Raw genomic sequence first — 19,425 nt, 5'->3', positions numbered from 1 at the left:
TAATTATCCTGCGCCAGAACGTAAACGAGGACAGTGTGTAGGAAAACAAAGATCCTCTTGCAGGGAACCCAGTCATGTCCCTGTCGCAAGATAAACACATAAATGCCGCCACACTAATAATGGCGTGAGGCAGCTGCTAGATGAGACTAACACCTTTATGCTTATTCCTAGCACAGGCATGAAACAATAAATAACAGGCAGCAGTTTTAATTAAGACATACAGACAGAAAGTTTCAGGTAAAAACAAAGTCACTATCCTTTACAGTATTTTGTGATATTTCTCAGGTGTACCAGGCCTCCGAAGAGCTGCTATTGGTTAAAACCTGCATTTGAACCTTTGGATATGAGAAGACAATCTAGAGCTGTGGTCAAACTGTTGCAGACTGACACGTCTATCTTCATGGTGACCTTTTCCAAAAGATTACTAGCAACCTAATGAGGTACCACAGCCTTGGCATATTTAAGAATAGACCCAAGAACTGGGTTCATAAATAACAAAGGCTAATACATTGCTTTTCATAAAAGCCACCCACTGACCACCTTTCTCACCGTAGCTCTAAAGAAGAGATGCAACTTAACGTGAGGGGAAATACATGTGTTGCCTACCGCCACTCTTTATCAAACAAATAATAGCATGTATCCTCATACAACCTCAGCCACATCAACAGGAAATACTTGCATCTAGCAACCAGATAAGAGAAAAAATAAATGTTAAATCGTAAATATAATGAGTGGATACTGATGATTCAACACCACCTCTGTTCCTTAATGCAATCACAGAGAAGATCACATCCTGGTGCAGGCTTTATTTGACCATAGCATGGCTAAAGAGGCCAAGAATTACAACAAAAAATCATGTGGCAAAACATAATTTTGGCATAGCCGCAGTTATTCAAGGACCAGTGATGAGGCAGACTGTCTTGTGTTCAATAAACCTTAACTGACTACTTAGTTCAGTGGGCTATGTTTCCTGACTCATTGACTGCACCTTCTAACAAATTTAAATGCTTCTTTTGTCTCTTATGACAGCAGATAACTTAAGTTAAATTTTAAGTTAACTTAAATTTTAAGCCATTATTTTTAAATAATTACTGCAAAGGTGTCTCATGTTAACTAGCTACCTCAGCAGTCAGTAGTGATGCATCTATATGCTGCAAGACCGAGAATAGCCTATTTTCTTCCTCCCAGTATAGTGGCTGTTAGAGACAGTGATGTCAACTGGACCTCAATAGAAACACATCAAACGTTTCACAAGAAAGAAATGTATACATGTAAGGCTATACCTCAGCAGCTCATGCATTTGCTTGCTTATTATATGTTAACAACCGATGTTATCCTGTTAGATGTTTGACAGCTGCAGGAGTTACTTCACAGCCGATGTGTGTGGTATCTAAAACATGTGACCTCAACCAACATAATTAAATGTTAGCTGACCAAACCACTGCCACCATTAAAGTACAACATTTCCACAATGATGAAAGTTATGTTTCACTGTCTGAATATAAATTTGACTATCTTTAGCTGAGAATGCTAAATGCTGACTAATACGCACTTACCGCAATCAAAAACTGTTCTACATACGCACTCAGCATATAGCGAATTTTCAATTATGAGACTAAACAGTTTAATGCTACTGTTGTAGTACTCATATAACACATTCATCAGTGTCTGAACTGTTTTGACTGGCAAAAGTGCTAAGAAATTGTTTAAATTAAACCTTTAAGTTGTATTAAACAGGCTGCACAGGTGGACAGCTGTTATAGACTTACAATAAATACAGTATTTGCTGTAAGCATGGTGTTATTTATAGGAAATGGGTTTATGTCATGTGGTGGCTGGGACTATAAAGGCCATCTGACATGACACATGCTCTCTTTTTGTCACATAGATCTTCCTTTATTTGATATTACAAAGGGATAGAGAGACGGTAAACACAGGGAGAGAGAGAGGAGGTGATGAGTGGGGGGTGATAATCGAACCCAGAATGTTGCGGTTGCGTCTTAACCACTCAACCAGCAGGATGCCCCCTGAGCTAATTATTTCATCAAGTGGTCTGAGCTCAGTGAGGTTAATCTTCTCATGTTTACAGATGCTGCTCTTTAGTTTGGTGATATCAACAGTACAGATTGCTACATGCTGTATCAGCTGAGGTCAACAGCCAAATATGTAGTAAAGTAGCGATAAACAATATTTTTATTGACTTGTATGTGGAAGGGGTCCTTTGTAGTCATGAACCAGAGACTTATCACCTGATTCTGCAGTTCCTCTCAGCTCTACTGAGCTTTATAGCATGTTTCAGCTCATTGTTTTGGTTTTAAGGCCCACAGCTTTACTGTTTTAGTTCATTCTCACTGCTGAAAGAGAGTTTTGCAGACGCAGCAGGCAGCTGTTTTCAGTGAAAAAGCTCTAATAAACCCACTGGACACTACCTGCTCAGCATCAAACACCAGGCAGACAAAGTTAATGACTAGCTGGTGAACATAGTGGAGCATTTAGTAGCTAAAGAGCCAGATATTCCCCTTGGGAATTAGTGGCCAAGTGGACGTTTGATTTTCTGCCCACACCTGACTGCGGCTGAAACGATGAACGTGAGCCGGAACCAAGCCAAAAGACAAATCAAGCATTTTCTTTTTTTTTTTCCATGAACCAAACAAACCCCCAGCACATTACAGAAATGTCACGATTTGCAGCCTCCTGTGGTCACTACGATCACCATAGATTCCTCAGGCACACGGACGTTGATAATGTTTTTTTCTGCTCAGGTAGTGGTCTAGTTATTGTATGATAAAAATAAGCTCCTGTCACTGAGCTCCATCTTGTGAGATTCTCCAAGCAGGCTAATTGCTCAGTTATTCATGAGCAGTCTGGAGCCCCCACTTCACTGTACCATTAGAGCAGATGCTGGCTGCAACACTCCCCCACCAACTCTTCACAGGTCCCTCCTCTGCCAGCTCTGACGGAACAGGTCACTAGCTGATTGGTTGGCTTCCTTGAGGAGTTGACTTTATTAGCTATAGCAATGAGGGTCTTGGACTGGGATGTGTCTGGAATAGATATGGTGGTTGACAAAGTTTCATGTTGGATCTCCAGAGAGGAATCCTCACTAGCTGAGGACACCGTGGCATGTGTTCAACAATCCCTGTGGTGTTAGAGACTCGACTGTAAAATGCCACATTTAACAGCTGATACTTTGATGTCATAATACACCACAGTGGCCATTATAGAGGTCTGAGTAGTTCCTGCATTAGAACCCCCTATAAATTAAAGACAAAATGCTTCTTCATAGCAAATTCAATGTGACTAGATGACACTGACTCCCATGTGAGATGAAAATGAGACTATGGCTGACACTTCGCACACCAAGTGCTGCATGCCACTGGGATTTACAGGTCACAGTGCTTGTTTACTGTAAATCTCTAATGCTTAGAACACAATTCTATGCATCCCCAGCCACACAGTACTAAAACATAATTTTGCTTCCAGTCATAATGCATAAAACAGTTGCAGAAAATAGTCCCAGCATAAACAACTGAAATGAGTAGTGTAATGGTGAACCTTACACTGTGTTGCATCGCATTCCAAACAATCCTCTGGTTTGCAGCATAAAGGCAGGGAAACAGAAAGTCTTAATTAATTCAGTGTAGGTGGAAGAAATCATTGATGGACACACAAAGCTAAAAAAGCAACTGCTGCATATAAAACATCAAAAATGTGTCGAGAATGAATTAGATTGTGCAAAAACACAATTAGTACTGAATTAAACAAATAATTAATTTATTGTTGTGGGATTCCAAGAGCCAGATGGCAAAAATGGCTGCTTTTCAAATGATGTATTCATCAACTAAATAACCTATTATTAACTTGACACAATGAACTGAGACATAATTTAATTAAATTTAGCATGTTTTAAACACATCACTAAACTGATTTAATATATTTGGTACTTTAAAATAATTTTTAGGCTTCTGATAAAAATAGCTCAAAACACCAACACAACTGAGATACAACTTGAAAAGATTCACTTTGAAAAGGGCTAGAGGGGAGAAAGGAAGGGCACAGTGGCTGCAGAGGTAATCCATGATGAGAAATGTCTCTCAGCTGAATTGGTCTGTCAGCTCCATGTTAACCTTTACCCTGATACAGCATTTTAGGTTTCAAGGTTGTTTGAGATGGAAATCCATGTATCAAGATCCAATCCAACAAACATACAGCTAATCTGATAGAAAATAAAGGTGTGCTTTACAGCAAACAATTGATATGGTCAGCCTCACAAAATCTATTCATCCCTTCTTTCATCCCTTTCTTTTCTGTTTGCCAAGTACACAGAGATGAGAAGGGCACTGAACGTGCACTGCACCACACCTTCCACTGCCCTCTTGGGGTAAAGCTGTTGATTCGTTAACAAACACAAATCGATAGAGGGGGCCTGAATGGAGGACAAGTACAAAGAATTAATTTCCGGCTCCAGGGGCTTACTATGGCAAATCACCAGCTTTAATCAACAGTGTCAAGTCAGAAAGACAAATGATGTTTACACTGAAGCAGTGTCTCGCCTGAAAACAGCAGCATTGGCTCTGTCTCCTTACCAGTCTGTCTAGGCTTGTGCCAGCTGCAGTGGTGGGCCGCTCCTCTGGGCTGTATGGCCTGAAGCGAGCGTTGAACACATCCGAAACACCACGGGTAGACCTAGTCATTCCTGCGGGTTTTGGCTGGCCACAGCCTTGAAAAACCTGCAATTACAAAAACATGGGCACCCAATTGTCAGGGATTTAAATTACTTTGGATGCAAAAAATAGGGAAAACATGCTGTTTTGTTAAGGTCTTGTGAAGGATTCATCCCACATTACCAGCGTGACAGTGCTCTTCGTCAAGTTGAGGTAACCACGTTGATAGGTGATTCAACTAGGAGCTGTGACCAATGCTATTTAAAATGATAGAGTTAAGTTTTTACGGGCTTTTGGGAAAATACCACATATACTTAAACCATAAACAAAACTGCATCTGTTGCATGGGAAAGCATTTAGTTTTGAATGAGAACTGGCATCCAAAACTCTGTAGGCAGAAAAAATTCTTCACAACCACCTCCATTTTTTTTCCCCTTTCTGACTACAATTTTGTGGGCAAAGAAAAAATGCAGTAAAACACAGGAAACACATTAACTACTGTTAGTTGAACTAAGATTATCTGACCAAATTGAAACATATAATTTAAATACAAGACCTAAACTTGGACATAATTAGATCGTGTTGTACTACACACCTTAGACACAGCCATGTATGACTTAAAACAGGCTCCTCTCTTAGTTTCGCTTTTTTAGTTTTAGAAAAGTTGGACTTCATCAACTTGTCTGAGGTGTTATTTTTGTTATTTGGGGAATAAGCTTAATTGACATACCCTGTAGGAGACCTGGGCACTGTTATCTTGCATATTCATGATGGCCTCTGAAATCTTGACATCAATAGGCTCCATGACAGATTCAATGTTGAAAGGTCCCTCCAGCCTCTGTGCCACCAGCAGCATGGCATCTGTCATAACAGTGGTGAAAAAGGTGGGGAGTTGGGGGGAGGAGGGCAGAGTTACAAACAGACACAAATTCAGTTGAGGAAACACTTTTCACCGGTATGTAAGTGGTAAAGCATTCAAATACAAAAATAACCTTTAATATAGCAATTTTTGGAGAGTCTTGTAAATGATGGACTGAATATAACTGCCCATCTCTATTTGCAGCCAACATTTTTAGTAAGATGTATTATGTGGACCTGTTCACACGCTTAGTGACACATTCCTGTCATGTCTGATGTGGCAAGGTCCAATATTAGTAGCACTTGAGAGAACACACTGCACTGCAACTTCAGACACATTCACATGTTTGACCACACATGAAGAAGTTCACTCATAAATGCAAGCAAAGAGGGTTCCACTCATTCCCTGGATACATTTCTGTTGTGTCGCAGCTCAGTTCAGTTTTGTGCATTTGCAGTGTTTCTATATCTGCTTGCATTTCCTGTATCTGCTAGTGTTTTACATAGTTGAATGCATTTTGCTTATGTGGGTTTAAATTGTCAAACCGTTGAATATGTTTTCCTTATTTGTTTCTGTTTTCTTAAGTTGCAGCGTGTCAGGCTTGTCAGCTTGGAGACAAAGTTAAAAAAAAAAAAGAAAAAGAAAAACATACAACCAAAGAAATAACGTATTAATTTCCAGATTGCAGCCTCTATTTATATCAATTTCGTTAAGTGCTAAAATGCTATACCTACCTAATTAGTAGAAAAACAATTACTTTGAAAAAAGATTTATTGTCCACTATTTGGATAATTGTTTAAGGTTTTTTGACTGTTGGTTGGATAAAACAAGCAACTTGAAGACGTCACTTTGGGCTCTTTTAACATTTAAAAGACTAAATAATCAATATATATATATTTTTTTTAAAAATCAATAATGAAAAGAATTGTTAGCTTCTTATGCAACGTTTCACCAAAGGTCAGTTTCAAACAGCAAACTATTGTCTCTGATTACTACACAGTATCGTCAATCATCTCCGCCTTCTCATCACAGTCCACCAACACACACACGCAAAGCATGAATGCTTCTTGGGGCAAATTCAATTTTTATGTAGATCAGCTCAATCAACTCAACTAAATTTTGTTATGCTGCATGCAACAAATAGCGCTGATGAGTCATTGATTTAATAGACCTTTTGAAAGCCAAGCATTTATTTACATCAGCTGCGGGCAATGAACACTGTAAGGTCAGTGGCTTGTTAATATCCTCGTGTGGACACAAGCCAGAAGGCCTGGTCGAACATGAGACACTTAACATTATCATCTCCACTTGTCCATTTGTTTTCATCACGTTCAATGAACACTCTGATCGTTTAAAAGAAAGATGTTGCATTTAAAATCTTTAATATTTATACAACTGTGATGGTACAGATTTCACAGTAGCTCAAACTAACCAGGCTAATGCTGTTGCCCTTTAGAGGCTAAGTGAGTTAATTGATATTGCCAGGAAACAGTGCTAAAGTGCTCTCAACACCACAGGGTTTATATACTAATGTTCTACAGCCTCTGCAATGGCAGTTCTGTGTCTGAATGCGTGCCACAGGGAGTTAGACATCACCAAATCACTAACTCATAACTGAGCAAGTCCCAGATCTGGAGACAGTACTTAGGCAGTCTGTCAGCAGAGGTTTCTCCATTCACAGACCTCCCAGGACAACACCTCTGCAGCAGGCTGTCGTATTGACTCTTGACTCAATTACCTCCTTACTAAGTAAGGTCATCCTATCATTTGGAGACTACAGAAACAATGGCTTCCTACATGCTTGTGACTGCTTTCACAGTTTCTTTAATCTTCACTAAAATGCAGTACGCAGTGTGTTGTTTTTTTGAAGAAAAGCTTATATATTTCTTTTGGCTTGCTGCTCTCACCACCCCACCCATCACAAGAGAATGGTATAATTTATTCCCAAGCTGTGAAGGCACAGATAATATTCCAGAGAACAGACCAAAAGGCAGTGACAGAAACAATGGACTTTAATAGAAAATAATAATAATACTGTGTAAAAGGAAGCCACAGAGTTAAAGGGGAAATAGGACACAAATACTGTACACGTAAAAAAAAGAAGAAAAAAAAAGAATCTAAATTACGCTCCAGTTCTTTGATAGCAGACCTGTCCAGTGTTTTATTCTTCTGGGACCTGAGATCACTAATGGCAGAGGAAAAGAGCTGAGAAGCATTAGCTCGGCTCTGGCTCCATTTGCTTTCCAATTCTATTAAAGTCTGAGCCTTTGAAGAGCTCTTCTGTTTGTTTACACTGTGGATTGCAAATTGCCTGTGATGCTCGCTGAGATTTTAATATAGAGACTACATCAGTGCCAAATGGTTTTCTACAGTAGCACTTGAATCACACCACTGTGCAACCATATGGTTTAAGTGTAGATGGCACCTACACCAGCAGTAAAACTCAAACAAAACTACTTGTCTATCATCATTGATGCTGATCAGTTGTTATAATTTGTTTCTTGAAAATATTTTGAATGTGGCATTGCCATACAATTTGCTGTTTAATCTGATTGTGATGTAAATTCATTCAACTGCCTCAGGTATGTCTGCTTACTTTATAACAAACACACATTAAAAAAAAAGTGTAAGCTTAAAAACTGTCAGTTACAAATACTGAAAATTTAGGTCAAGGGAGCCAACTGGGAACAACTCATATTTCATAATAAAAGAAAAGAAGAGTGCCTCTAGCATCAGAGACGATGGCAATCTTTCCCAACGATGGTGACTTATCTGCAACTTATCAGATGGGCTCGACAAACAGAGGGAGCCGGGAACTTTGTCTTCATACATAACTGACAGAGAGGAGGTAGGGAGAGAGACAGGAAGAGAGAGAGAGAGAAAAAGAAGAGAGCAGGAGAATGAGAAGTGGTGCTGACTGGGTTGAGTCAGGCCAGGGTACGGCTTTATCCCAGAGGAAGAGGGGCTCCTGCACCGCATGTGGAAAACCTCTACCTACATGGAGAATTAATGACTCTCATTTATAAGGAGTGCATGAAGTCCAGTCCACTGTGGCACGGCTGCCACTCTGAGCCAAATTTTCCCTGCATCACTTTTGCAGCGCTGAGATAGGCCGCCGGCCAGCCGGAGGAAATCTTTTTATCATCACAACACAGCCACGCAAATAGACACATCTTGTCCTATTCTGAGCTGAGGGTTTTAAAGAACTGAGACTGTGCCTTACTGGATATAGACATTTAAAACTAAAAGACACCATGTGGTGAAACCACAGCATGATCGCAGTATTTTGTTTCCTATTGGAGGTTAATGTTTCAGTCTGTGAGGTGAAACATGCTTATTTGCGCTGTCTTGCTAAACAGCCAAAAAAAATCTGAGGAGGTAATATTACTCTGGGCTCTGCCTCTTTATCGAGATTGATGTCCACTTAAATTCAGGCTATGTCAGCCAGCGGCAACCTCCAGCAGACAAGGACAAATAAGGAAAGTGAACAGGCCCATCTATGGCTCTTTGCCTGTGAAGAGATTCACAGAATGAAAAATGGCTCTAGTGTAATTTGGATTCTGTAAAGCATAGCTCATCTGTGGTTCAGTCAACCAACTAATGGTGCTATATGAAATGGTACAGAAATGGAAAAGAAAAAAAAAAATGCATGTTGTTCCTTGGTCACACTTTGTCCTGATCAAACAAGTCCTTGAACATACACACATGTGCGCACACACACACACACACACACACACACACACACACACACACACACACACACACACACACACATTTGTACACATTCACACAAAGGCATATTTATGCATAATGTTAAAAACAAGCTTTCACTTTTAAAGTGCTAATAGCAATAAAACAGACGGCACACTCAGACCATCAAAAATTAATTTTTCCTACCAAACCCTTCAAAAGCTTTTTTCAAAATGATAATTTCTTCTCTTCTATACCTCATATAGAAACTGAATTTCTCAATGGCTACCACAGACAAGGTGGTGGTAATGCTCGTCTTCCTTGTCAACCGCCAGTGACTTGTTCAGGGAAGTCATAGGAAAGGACGACACTGTATATCAAAAGTATCCTTAGTATAGAGCATGTCATGACACATACTTATAGTACATATATGACAAGAGTTTAAATTCTGGGAGACAATGTGATATAGATTTGCAGTCCTGTATTAACAGCAACTACCACCAGATTAATCACAGCTGAATGTGGAGAATCAGTCTGGTCCTGACAGAGATCCTCTTCTCTGTTGTTGAATTAGCTTTACCTTAAACATACTTATAGATGTTGAACTAAAAGATCCCCATTAAACACATTCATATGACAACAATAACACCCACAAGATCCTGCATGTTGGAAAATGATGGGAATCTTGGAGGTCTTGCCTCGGAGCCTACAAAATGGAGCTTATCACTGTAAATACAATCTACTGAGGTGAAGGAAGTTTTAGTTTACTTTTATAAAGACCTGCTTTTATAAGTTGTTTTGCTATAGCAGTGTGGCTCTATGGATGGCAATGGCGGTCTGTCAGTCAGTCGACCACTTTAGTCCACACAATGGATTGCCATGAAATTTTGTACAGAAATTCATGTTCCCCAGAGGATGAATCCTAAAGATCAGCAGGTCAAAGTTTCCCCTTATCAAGTGAAATATCTCACCATCTACTATATGATTTGGACCCAAATTTTATACCAACCAAGATTTGGGTGATCTCCTGACATTTCCCTTTCCTGCCACCCTGAGGTCAACATTTGTGGTTTTTGTGTATCTCAACTACTATTGGATGAATTGCCATGAAATTTGGCACAGACATTCATGTTCCCCTCAGGAGGAATTGTAATAACTTTCACGATCCCGACTTTTCATCTAGAGCCATCATCAGGTCAAAATTTCTTTTTTCCTAATACTTTGGTTTATGACTAAATGCCTGCTAATCTAATGACATTCACATCAGCCTCAGCTGTACTGTGTTTTCTGCTAATTAGCAAATGTTAGCATGCTAACAGGCTAAACTAGGATGGTGAACATGGTAAACATTACCTGCTAAACATCAGCATGTTAGCATTGTTAAGTGAGTGTTAAGTGAGAATGCCAACAATAGCATTTAGCTCAAAGCCACTATGTCTCAGAGAGCTACTAGCATGGCTGTAGGCTCTTAGTCTTGTTTAAAAATAAAGCATGACACACTCATCATTATTTTTCCATTATTATTTGCAATGGAGTCATAACAACACAGTAATCAGTATGCAAGGCTACTAATGTAAAAGCCATATACTGGAGCAGCACTGATACTGTACTGCACTGCTAATGAAACTAAACAGCATAATCCAATAATGAGCCATTCACAAGCAGATCATGTTACTAATGGGGTTGGAGATGTCATGGAATTTCAGTCTATGGATGCTGACAAGTACTTTGCCCACAAATATGTTAAAGAAGCCCCCCCCAGTCAGTATCCTTGTTTGCACTGTGTAAAATCACTGCCACAGGACTCAGATGAGATGTGGACGGGCTCAACAGCAAAGACAGTGGAGCAGGTCTGAGCAAAGACAATAATAGGCCTTGTTGCTCGTAAATACACCAGAGAGAATAATTTCTCTCTTTTCACAAAATGTTTCTCTTTCTGAAGATTCCTGATTACACAGGTGGGAAGTGAATGTGTAATTAGATCCACTCCACCACATATTCATGCAACTGTGAGTGAGTAGACAAGCGTGAACTCTGAAACAAAATGGAAATTAATGTTGTCGCTACAGAGAACTTTGCACATAAAACACAATGTTCACCCAGTGCTCCTTTGTGAAGAAGCGCAATATGTTCTACAATATTAGTTTGACTTCTGCAGACAAATGATGGTAAAGAGTAGCACGGCTGGGTCTATACTCGGCCATAAAAAACTCCTGTGTGTGGAAGGTATATAATGTAATGTAGCCCTCAATTGTCGAGACTTATAGTTGTATTAATGCTCTCTACGTTCCAAATGCACTTCCAAAAGGGCAATTAAAAATATATCTATATTTGAGGGTGATTAAATATAATTTTATTTTCATGAAAGATGAATAATCTCGTCAAGCACCATTTTAAACGTGTTTCAAGGTATTGGTCTTGACTCTGCAAAGTCTGCAAAGTCTGAAAAGTGGTTTTCACACAAATATCCTGTGTATCTGTTAAGAAAACTAGATGGTTTATTCCAAGCTGCAGACCAAACTAGGCAGAACAAAAACCACACAACAGCGCTAAAGTGATGAATGTTGAACTGGTTTAAGGCAGAGTCTTTACCTGCATAAACAAAATGCCAAAGTAAGCAGGATAATCTTAAAGGAATTGGAATTGGATCTAAAAAGATCCTCTGAAGCTTCTGAACATAAAGGAATAATCTGACATTTTGGGAAATATGCTCATTCGATTTCTCGTGGAGAGTCAGATGAGAAGAACAATATCATCTCTGTCTGTTAAGGGCAGCGGAAACAAGTTGTGAACAACACTGACCTTTTAAGTTCATATGGTCAACTTGTTAGCAAACAACAATTCATTAGGAGTCGTGTTTCACCTGATAAGCACTACAGTCACATTGTTTTCACATTGTCATTTGATTTACATTGTTATACAAATGTCGATTATAGCTGCTTTAAGAAAAACTGCACTTACTTGATTTAAGAGGACACAGCTTCTGTATAATTGAATGGTTTAAGGTTTAGTACGTTACACCCTCAAGGTGAAACTCCTTTTTATTAGGTATAAGGAAGAGGAATTAATGTCTAATTATATCCTAAATTGTGCTGAACAGGAACAATAATCTAGATTCAAGAGCCTTATTAGTCTTATTATTAACATGATTTTTTAAATTTTGATTTAGGGACAGATTTTTTACCAGATATTTTGTTTGATGTAGCAAAGTTTGTAGAAGGGGATTTTTGCAGTGCAGCTTTGTATTTTTTTAACCTTTTGCCCATGGGTGGTGAAACAAGCCAGACAGATTAGACAGTGCAAACAACCATTATAAATCCATTTAACTCCAGAGGTGTGGGTGAAATGGCTTTTAGGCACCACTGTTCTAAATCACCGCTGTTCAAAAGCATCTATCCTCTGGATGGAAATTCAGACCTCACACAGGAGGAAAAACACCAACAGAACAGAGGATGCAGCTAGTTTGCAGGTATACTTGACACAGATTGGACCTCATACAAAGTGAAGACAATGATGGCCATTTGTATGACAAGTCTACATATTCAATTAAGCACACATCAGATGCAAGGTGGCTTTCTGTCTCCCTTTTTCTTGGAGGTCATCTAATTAATGGTTGATACAGAATGCAGGATGAGCGAAGTACAGAGGCTCATCAAGAAATCTGCAGACAATCATAGAAATCAGTGACCACATGCTAGACAAAAGTTATTTCAAGCCATACATAAGGATCAAGTCTATGCATTTCATGACACACCAAGACATTAATCTTTTTATTTATTTATTAGTATTTAATTAATTAATTAATTATCATTTTTATTAAATTTTGAGGTTTTGGCTATTGGTTGGACAAAACAAGCATTGTGAAGGTGTCACTTTGGGCTCTGGACAATCGTGATAGCATTTCTCATAATGTTCTCATTATTAATCAGCAGATTAATCCGTAATGAAAATATTTATCAGTTGCAGCCCTAGGCATGGGGGCACAGTGGTTAGCACTGTCGCGCGGGAGCAGGGTAAAGCAGGTTGGGGGATTCGATCCCCGGCTCCACCCATCATGTCAAAGTGTCCTTGAGCAAGACACTGAACCCTAAGTTGCTCCCGATGGAGGCCAGCACCTTGCATGGCAGCTCGGTCGCCATCAGTCTGTGAATGTGTGTGTGAATGGGTGAATGAGACCTGATCTGTAAAGTGCTTTTGGAGCCGTTACGATTGAAGAGCGCTATATAAGGGAAGACCATTTACCATCTATACAAAATATTTAAAACTAGCTCCACCTCAACCAGCTACAACATTAAAATGCTGCTTACACATTAATCCATCAGTAAAAAAGAATTATGATATAATATATAATAGTGGCCATTTTTTGCATTGAGTATTTTTACTTGTAATACTTTAAGTACCTGCTTATACTTACATACTACATATATGACATTCATTTACTTAAGTAAAATTGTCAATGCAGGGCTTTTACTTGTAAGAGAGAATTTTTACAGTGTGGTATTAGTACTCGCCCACTCATGTGCTCTCTGTCTCTCGCTTCCTTTGTCAGATCAGTTGGGGAGTGTGTTGAATCTATTTTAAACATTGATAACACTGAATTAAATTCCTATTCTTGATAGAAACGCCTGTTCACAAAAGCTGAGTATTGTCTGAACCACATTCAACCCTGGTCGGGAGGAGGGTCACTAAATCAGGTTGGATGATGTGGGTCGACCCATTCAGATTAGCTGCCAACGCATGTTTAACCCGCATCACTGTGTAGGTGCGAAAGAAGTATTAGTTTGCCTTAATTATGGTGAAATGTAAAAGTGTGAGATATACCAGTGTTTGAATTCACACTGGTAAAAGAACAAAATTCAAAACCTTCCTGTATCCTTGTGAGCAGAAAATATTTTGGTCTATTTGTGTGGTCTGACTTTCAGCCACGGGCTGTCCACTCACAATGTGTTAGGGAAGGTTTTTCCACCCAATATTTTATTCATGAGGGATTTTTTACAAAGGAAAGGATATGTTGCTGGCTTGAATTTTCATAAACAGTGAGGTTGGGGCTGGCTCCAGTTACCAAGTGAAACAAATTACCTAATTAAAAAGAACTGAGCAGATATAATCCATGCAGATCACTTCGAATGTGGTGACATGTGCCTACGAACACCGATGCGACAAGATTGCAGAGAAAGCTGTGGCAGAGTCAACCAGTTCATTTAAGAATGACTTTAAGCCAGCCGTGAGTCTCACTGTAAATATTGGGTGCAGGAGGAAAAGTTTCATCAAAGGTGTCAACTTCCTGTCAACACAAAAAATGATAATGACACGTGGGGTGTAAACTGCAGAGGACAATATTCATCACCTCCGCATGTGACTGATATTCAAACGACCAAACAGGAAGAAGACATTAGTGCAGACAGCCTGATAAATAACAATAAAAATGGTGAAAAACAGCCTGCTTCAGAACAAATACCCAACCGGAAGAGTTTTCAAACAACACAAAGGCGAGTAAACACTGTCAAAGTGATCATCTTTAAACAAATAACCAGTGATTTATGCAGAATGCGTAATGCTCTATATGTCCCAGAGGACTTGGCGTGTGGGTCCTGATTATGTTCAGTGTGGAGTTCTCAGGTGTGGGGAACAGACTGACAGCTGTTCATCAGACGCTCCATGCTTCAGATAATTCATGTAATTAAAATGTAATCCCACTCTTATTATCTCATCGTGGACTGCTTTTTTAAATGCATGTTTATAATGATAAGCAGAGTAGCATTTATTACAAATTAATTTCTAAAATCGAATTCTAGTGTTGCAATGAATTTATTGCAAGAATGCATACAGCACACTGCTTAAAAACATAGTGCAATTAGCATCCGTTTCCATAATATATGCCATGAGCAAGTCTTGTCTTTAGGGAGCAGAATGGGGAGAGGTCAGCAAGGATTTGTCCTCCAGTGGGAACAAATGGATTAGAGACTGGCTACTCAGCAGAGCCCATTTAATCTACTGTAAGATTTACTCAGTTTTAATTCTTTCAGTGTAACAGGAAGGAAGAAATACAGATTACAGACATTCCAGCTCTGTTTAGTTTATGTTTCCTAAAACCATAGGTATCGTTTTAGCTGCTGCATGCACAAATACTTAGTAACACTTCAGAGCAAAAATGTTTCACATCAATATTAATAATGAGATGTCTGGAACTAAAGCTGTATTAGTTCCAGAAACAGCACCTCTGAAATGACAATGTGAGACCAGAGTATTTAAAATTGACATTGGCCTTTTGTAGCCTACAGTCAGCTCGTGTTTCAAATTAAATTTCTGGGTCAAATTTTATTTGCTTGTTTAATTAATTTCTGTGCTTTTGGGCAAGTAAAACAAGCATATGCACAAGGACATTTGATCTGAGGTTGTTGGTGGATGCTTAAAAGATATCCTCACTGAGATGCATATGCATACTGTGTGTCACATCCACACAAATACAGAGGAATTAAGTTTTTCCATCATTTATTGTACAGTTGCCTTAACAACGAATAATGTATTTCATAGAAATTGGAACCTCAAAACATCCAAAAATTACAAACTTGAACCAGTTTGTTTTCTTCCACTGTGCAAGTGGCAAATGAATTCTGAGACATTTCAGAATATTTCACATTTCTGAGGACTATTTAGCAGTGCAGCTGCTCTTCAAACACATGTTTTAGTTTGCCTCTGGCGGTGCCACAACAGCCCCAGTCTGCTTCACACTCACATCATGGATAAATGAAGGTGAGGTTGTGGTTAATGTGAACTGGCAGGGTTTTTTTTGTTCAAGCTCTGTCACAAGTTGCAATTTATTTGATCAGAGGGTGTTATTTCCTGCAAGTGGAGTCGCTCAGTGGGAAGGTAGGGAAAAATCGTTGCTATCAGGGGCACAGCCTCTAGGTCTTAAGGATTTCTCACTCTTTGGTTGGATTAGTTTTAGTCTCCCCAATATCTTGTCTGTCTTCTCTGGTCAGTGGAGCAGGTATATGATGTCGGTGTGAATGGATGCCACAGGAATCAAGATGAATATCTTAGCTTCATGTCTGTACCAGCTCTGTGTCAGGACTCTCAGGTATTTCACCCAATTTCTCTCTGAGCCAAAGCTTCTTATTCTTATTTTCAGTGAGCTGATATAACGCATTTCTAGTTGACCACAGCATGTAAATAAAGCCAAGAGAACTAACTGTCATGTCTAAGTAACAATCATTTACTGTATGAGGACAACACATTTGTACAGTATGATTCATATTGGCATACTACTCATGTATATGGCCCCACACATTAATCTGTCTGAGCTGAACATGAAAGACACTTCCTGACAATTTAGCACCAAAAGCCAAGTCAATACCTTTTTTTTGTGGTTAGACCTTAAGCTAATTGAAAATCTTTCATCCAATAATGAGCATGAAATGTCAGAGCCAGAAGATATAGAACTGGCATTTAATCTACACTGAGGAACAATAATCCAAATGACATCAGTCTTGATGAAGACAGAAGGAGCGTTGCTCTAGGCAAAATTATCACGTTCAAGTGGAGCCGTGTCTGAATTGTATTCTTAATAATATATATTGTAATATACACAGACACAGAGTGTTTGAGTTTGTATGTTCTCCCTGTTTCTGTGTGGGTTTTCTCATGCAGTCCAAAGAAATGCAGTTAAGGTGAAATGGTGAGTGCTGATTGTCTGTAGGTGTGAATGTGAGTGTGAATATCTGTTCATATGTGCTATCTCACTGAAGTCCTCCAGGGTGTCCCTCTGGCAACAATCATGACCCTGAATAGGATAAGTGGTCTTTAAATAGATGGGTGGAGATTAACGTCATAATGTATACAGTCAAACTTAAAAACAGACTGACAGGTATCTGATGGTTCCCTATTTACTTTGTTGATTGAATGTTGAATGTAAGATGTAACAGGTGTTTCTTATCAACCAATTTTGTAAATCAATGGGCTTTAATAGCAACAGAAGCAGTAATGGCATACCTGCACTGGTTTATTTGGTTTATATTTATTGGTTTATTATATTTTACTGAGCATTGGACTTTTTTAAATTTAACCAGTTTTTTCATTATCAATTAATCTGCATATCTGCTCAATAAAATGTCTGAAAATAGACTCCAAGGTGATGTCTTCAAATAGCTTGTTTTGACTGACCAATGGTAAAAACAACAACAGAGGAAAACAAATATTCACTTCAAAAAAGAGAGGAGAGAAGAAGTACAGACTGGTCGACATTTTGGCTTACATTGCTACAGATTATTTACTTGATTGACTAATCAAAATTTTGATCAATCGAGTAATTGATCTGTGCTTAATATGTTTTTAGCGATTAACCCTACCAATATGACAGTTAACTAGCTGGTAAAAATGACACAGAAATATACATGCATGCATAATGTATTAATATATTTGTATTTTTTTCTTAGTCGTAATTAGGTGATGTGACATAAAGAGACATAGAGATATTGTATTGGATTTTATTGGATGTATTTTCTGTTGGGTTGCATTTTTTGTTGGAATATTGCGTATGTACACAAGTAAAGACATGAGTTTAGAGTAACAACACTTATACAGTGTTTGTGATATTAATTATTGTTGTATTAATACTGGTATCACATTATTAATCAGTGTGTTGTGTCAAACCAGTGAAGGGGGGCTGAGAGCATAAGGTCAACTGTATTTTTATTCCACTAACCCTGGTACTGCATGTGCAATACATACACAGTCACTGAATGGTTAAATATCCAGGCCCCAGGTTTCTTCCTTCTACCACTCTACAAGTTGACATTCAGTACTGCCAACTTGCCCAGCGTCTTTAACTTACTAAAGTGTGCATTGTGGATTAATGAAATATAATTTTGTTTGGTTGAATCACTGCCAGTCATGAATTCAATTAAGTAACAGGAAAATACTGTAGGAGGCAAAATGTGGTCAGTGAGTGTAAGTGGGAATGTTTGGAATTCTTGTGATGGACTGGCGACTTGTTGAGGCATTTTCCATGACTTTTTACAAAATGCTATAATAGATTCCAGCATCACCACCCCCCACCCCATGAAAGGTCATGTGCTGTTGATGTAACACATCACAAGCCTGGAAGATGCTACATCTGCAATGTTCTGCTGATATGAAGTGTGAGCTAAATAAAAGTTCAGCATCTACTGAGCTAATATAACAACCTAATGTTATTAAGTTTAAATTCATCTAGAAAGGTTAACTAGAAACGTTCTCACAACGATTCTACATAGAAATTGTATTATATACCGTAGCATATAGTATATACTGCAGTATATATCAACAAATAAAATACAAGATAAAAACTAATATTAAACAAATACAATATCAAATAATAATGATGGATCTGTGTGAACAAAGGCATGCACAAACTGAATACATATCGAGATTCCTTGTGTCAAATGCAGATGTCCCATTCTGTTAGCCTTCATGAGAGGCTTTGCTGTAAGGCATTGGGCCAGCTCATGCATTTAGCCACTCTTGAATGCAGTTTTATCAGTTTCTGACTGAATTCTTATGAATTTTAAACAGAGATCAAATGTTTAATGATGTAGGTCAACTCAACACGAATTTCCAACACGCCCCTTGTCAGGAAAGATCAAACATGGCTGCCTGTGGTTATTGTAAGGACTTGATCAACAGAGAAAGCTATATAACAATCGTTAATGAAACACAGTGCCATTAAGAGCCTTATCTAAGAATCTCATAAAATAATCCAAATAAACTTAAACAGAATTAGTCATGTATATGTGCACTGTGTCTGTATACACTCCTTTCCACAAGCACAATTAATTCCGTAGTCCTTGAAAATATGTCAAGTATAATCTTCATGTTAATTAAAACTATGTACGTGTTTTCAAAATCATATGAAGGATGTTCATATATTAGAAATATAATATCTATCAATATGTATTATTTTGCAACAAGATGGAGTGTTTGCAGTTCATTTTCATAATGCTCACTCAGTAGTACACAAGTTGCTAGAGTTGGTGAAGCTGAATCCAAATAATTATGATAATATAATATCAAAATTATTATTGCATAAAACATTGGAGGATATATAGATTTGGCTTTAAAGCTAACCTGCATCAATCTGTTCAACCTTTCTCAGTATTTGTCAACATGGTTTAAACTGCAGGGATATCTAAAAACAGTTTTGAAACAACTTTCAAATACTATCAGATGTCCATC

The 19,425-nt window shown here is 38.5% G+C and overlaps 1 protein-coding gene across 1 annotated transcript in view; it reads right to left on the bottom strand.

The window, feature by feature from the left end:
• LOC139292279 (glypican-6-like) overlaps positions 1-19,425 on the bottom strand; it is a 74,931-nt gene that overhangs the window by 17,822 nt on the left and 37,684 nt on the right. Inside the window, exons 5-6 of the mRNA XM_070914554.1 lie at positions 5,395-5,525; positions 4,587-4,730 (exon numbers count right to left, since the gene is read on the bottom strand). Of these exons, the coding sequence (XP_070770655.1) occupies positions 4,587-4,730; positions 5,395-5,525 (275 nt within the window). The remainder of the gene's footprint in view (positions 1-4,586; positions 4,731-5,394; positions 5,526-19,425) is intronic.

This window comes from Enoplosus armatus, chromosome 11, assembly GCF_043641665.1.
Source record: "Enoplosus armatus isolate fEnoArm2 chromosome 11, fEnoArm2.hap1, whole genome shotgun sequence".
NCBI classification, from domain to species: Eukaryota; Metazoa; Chordata; class Actinopteri; order Centrarchiformes; family Enoplosidae; genus Enoplosus; species Enoplosus armatus.
Note: the sequence above shows the minus strand (reverse complement) of the source record. Positions and strands in the feature narration are given on the sequence as shown.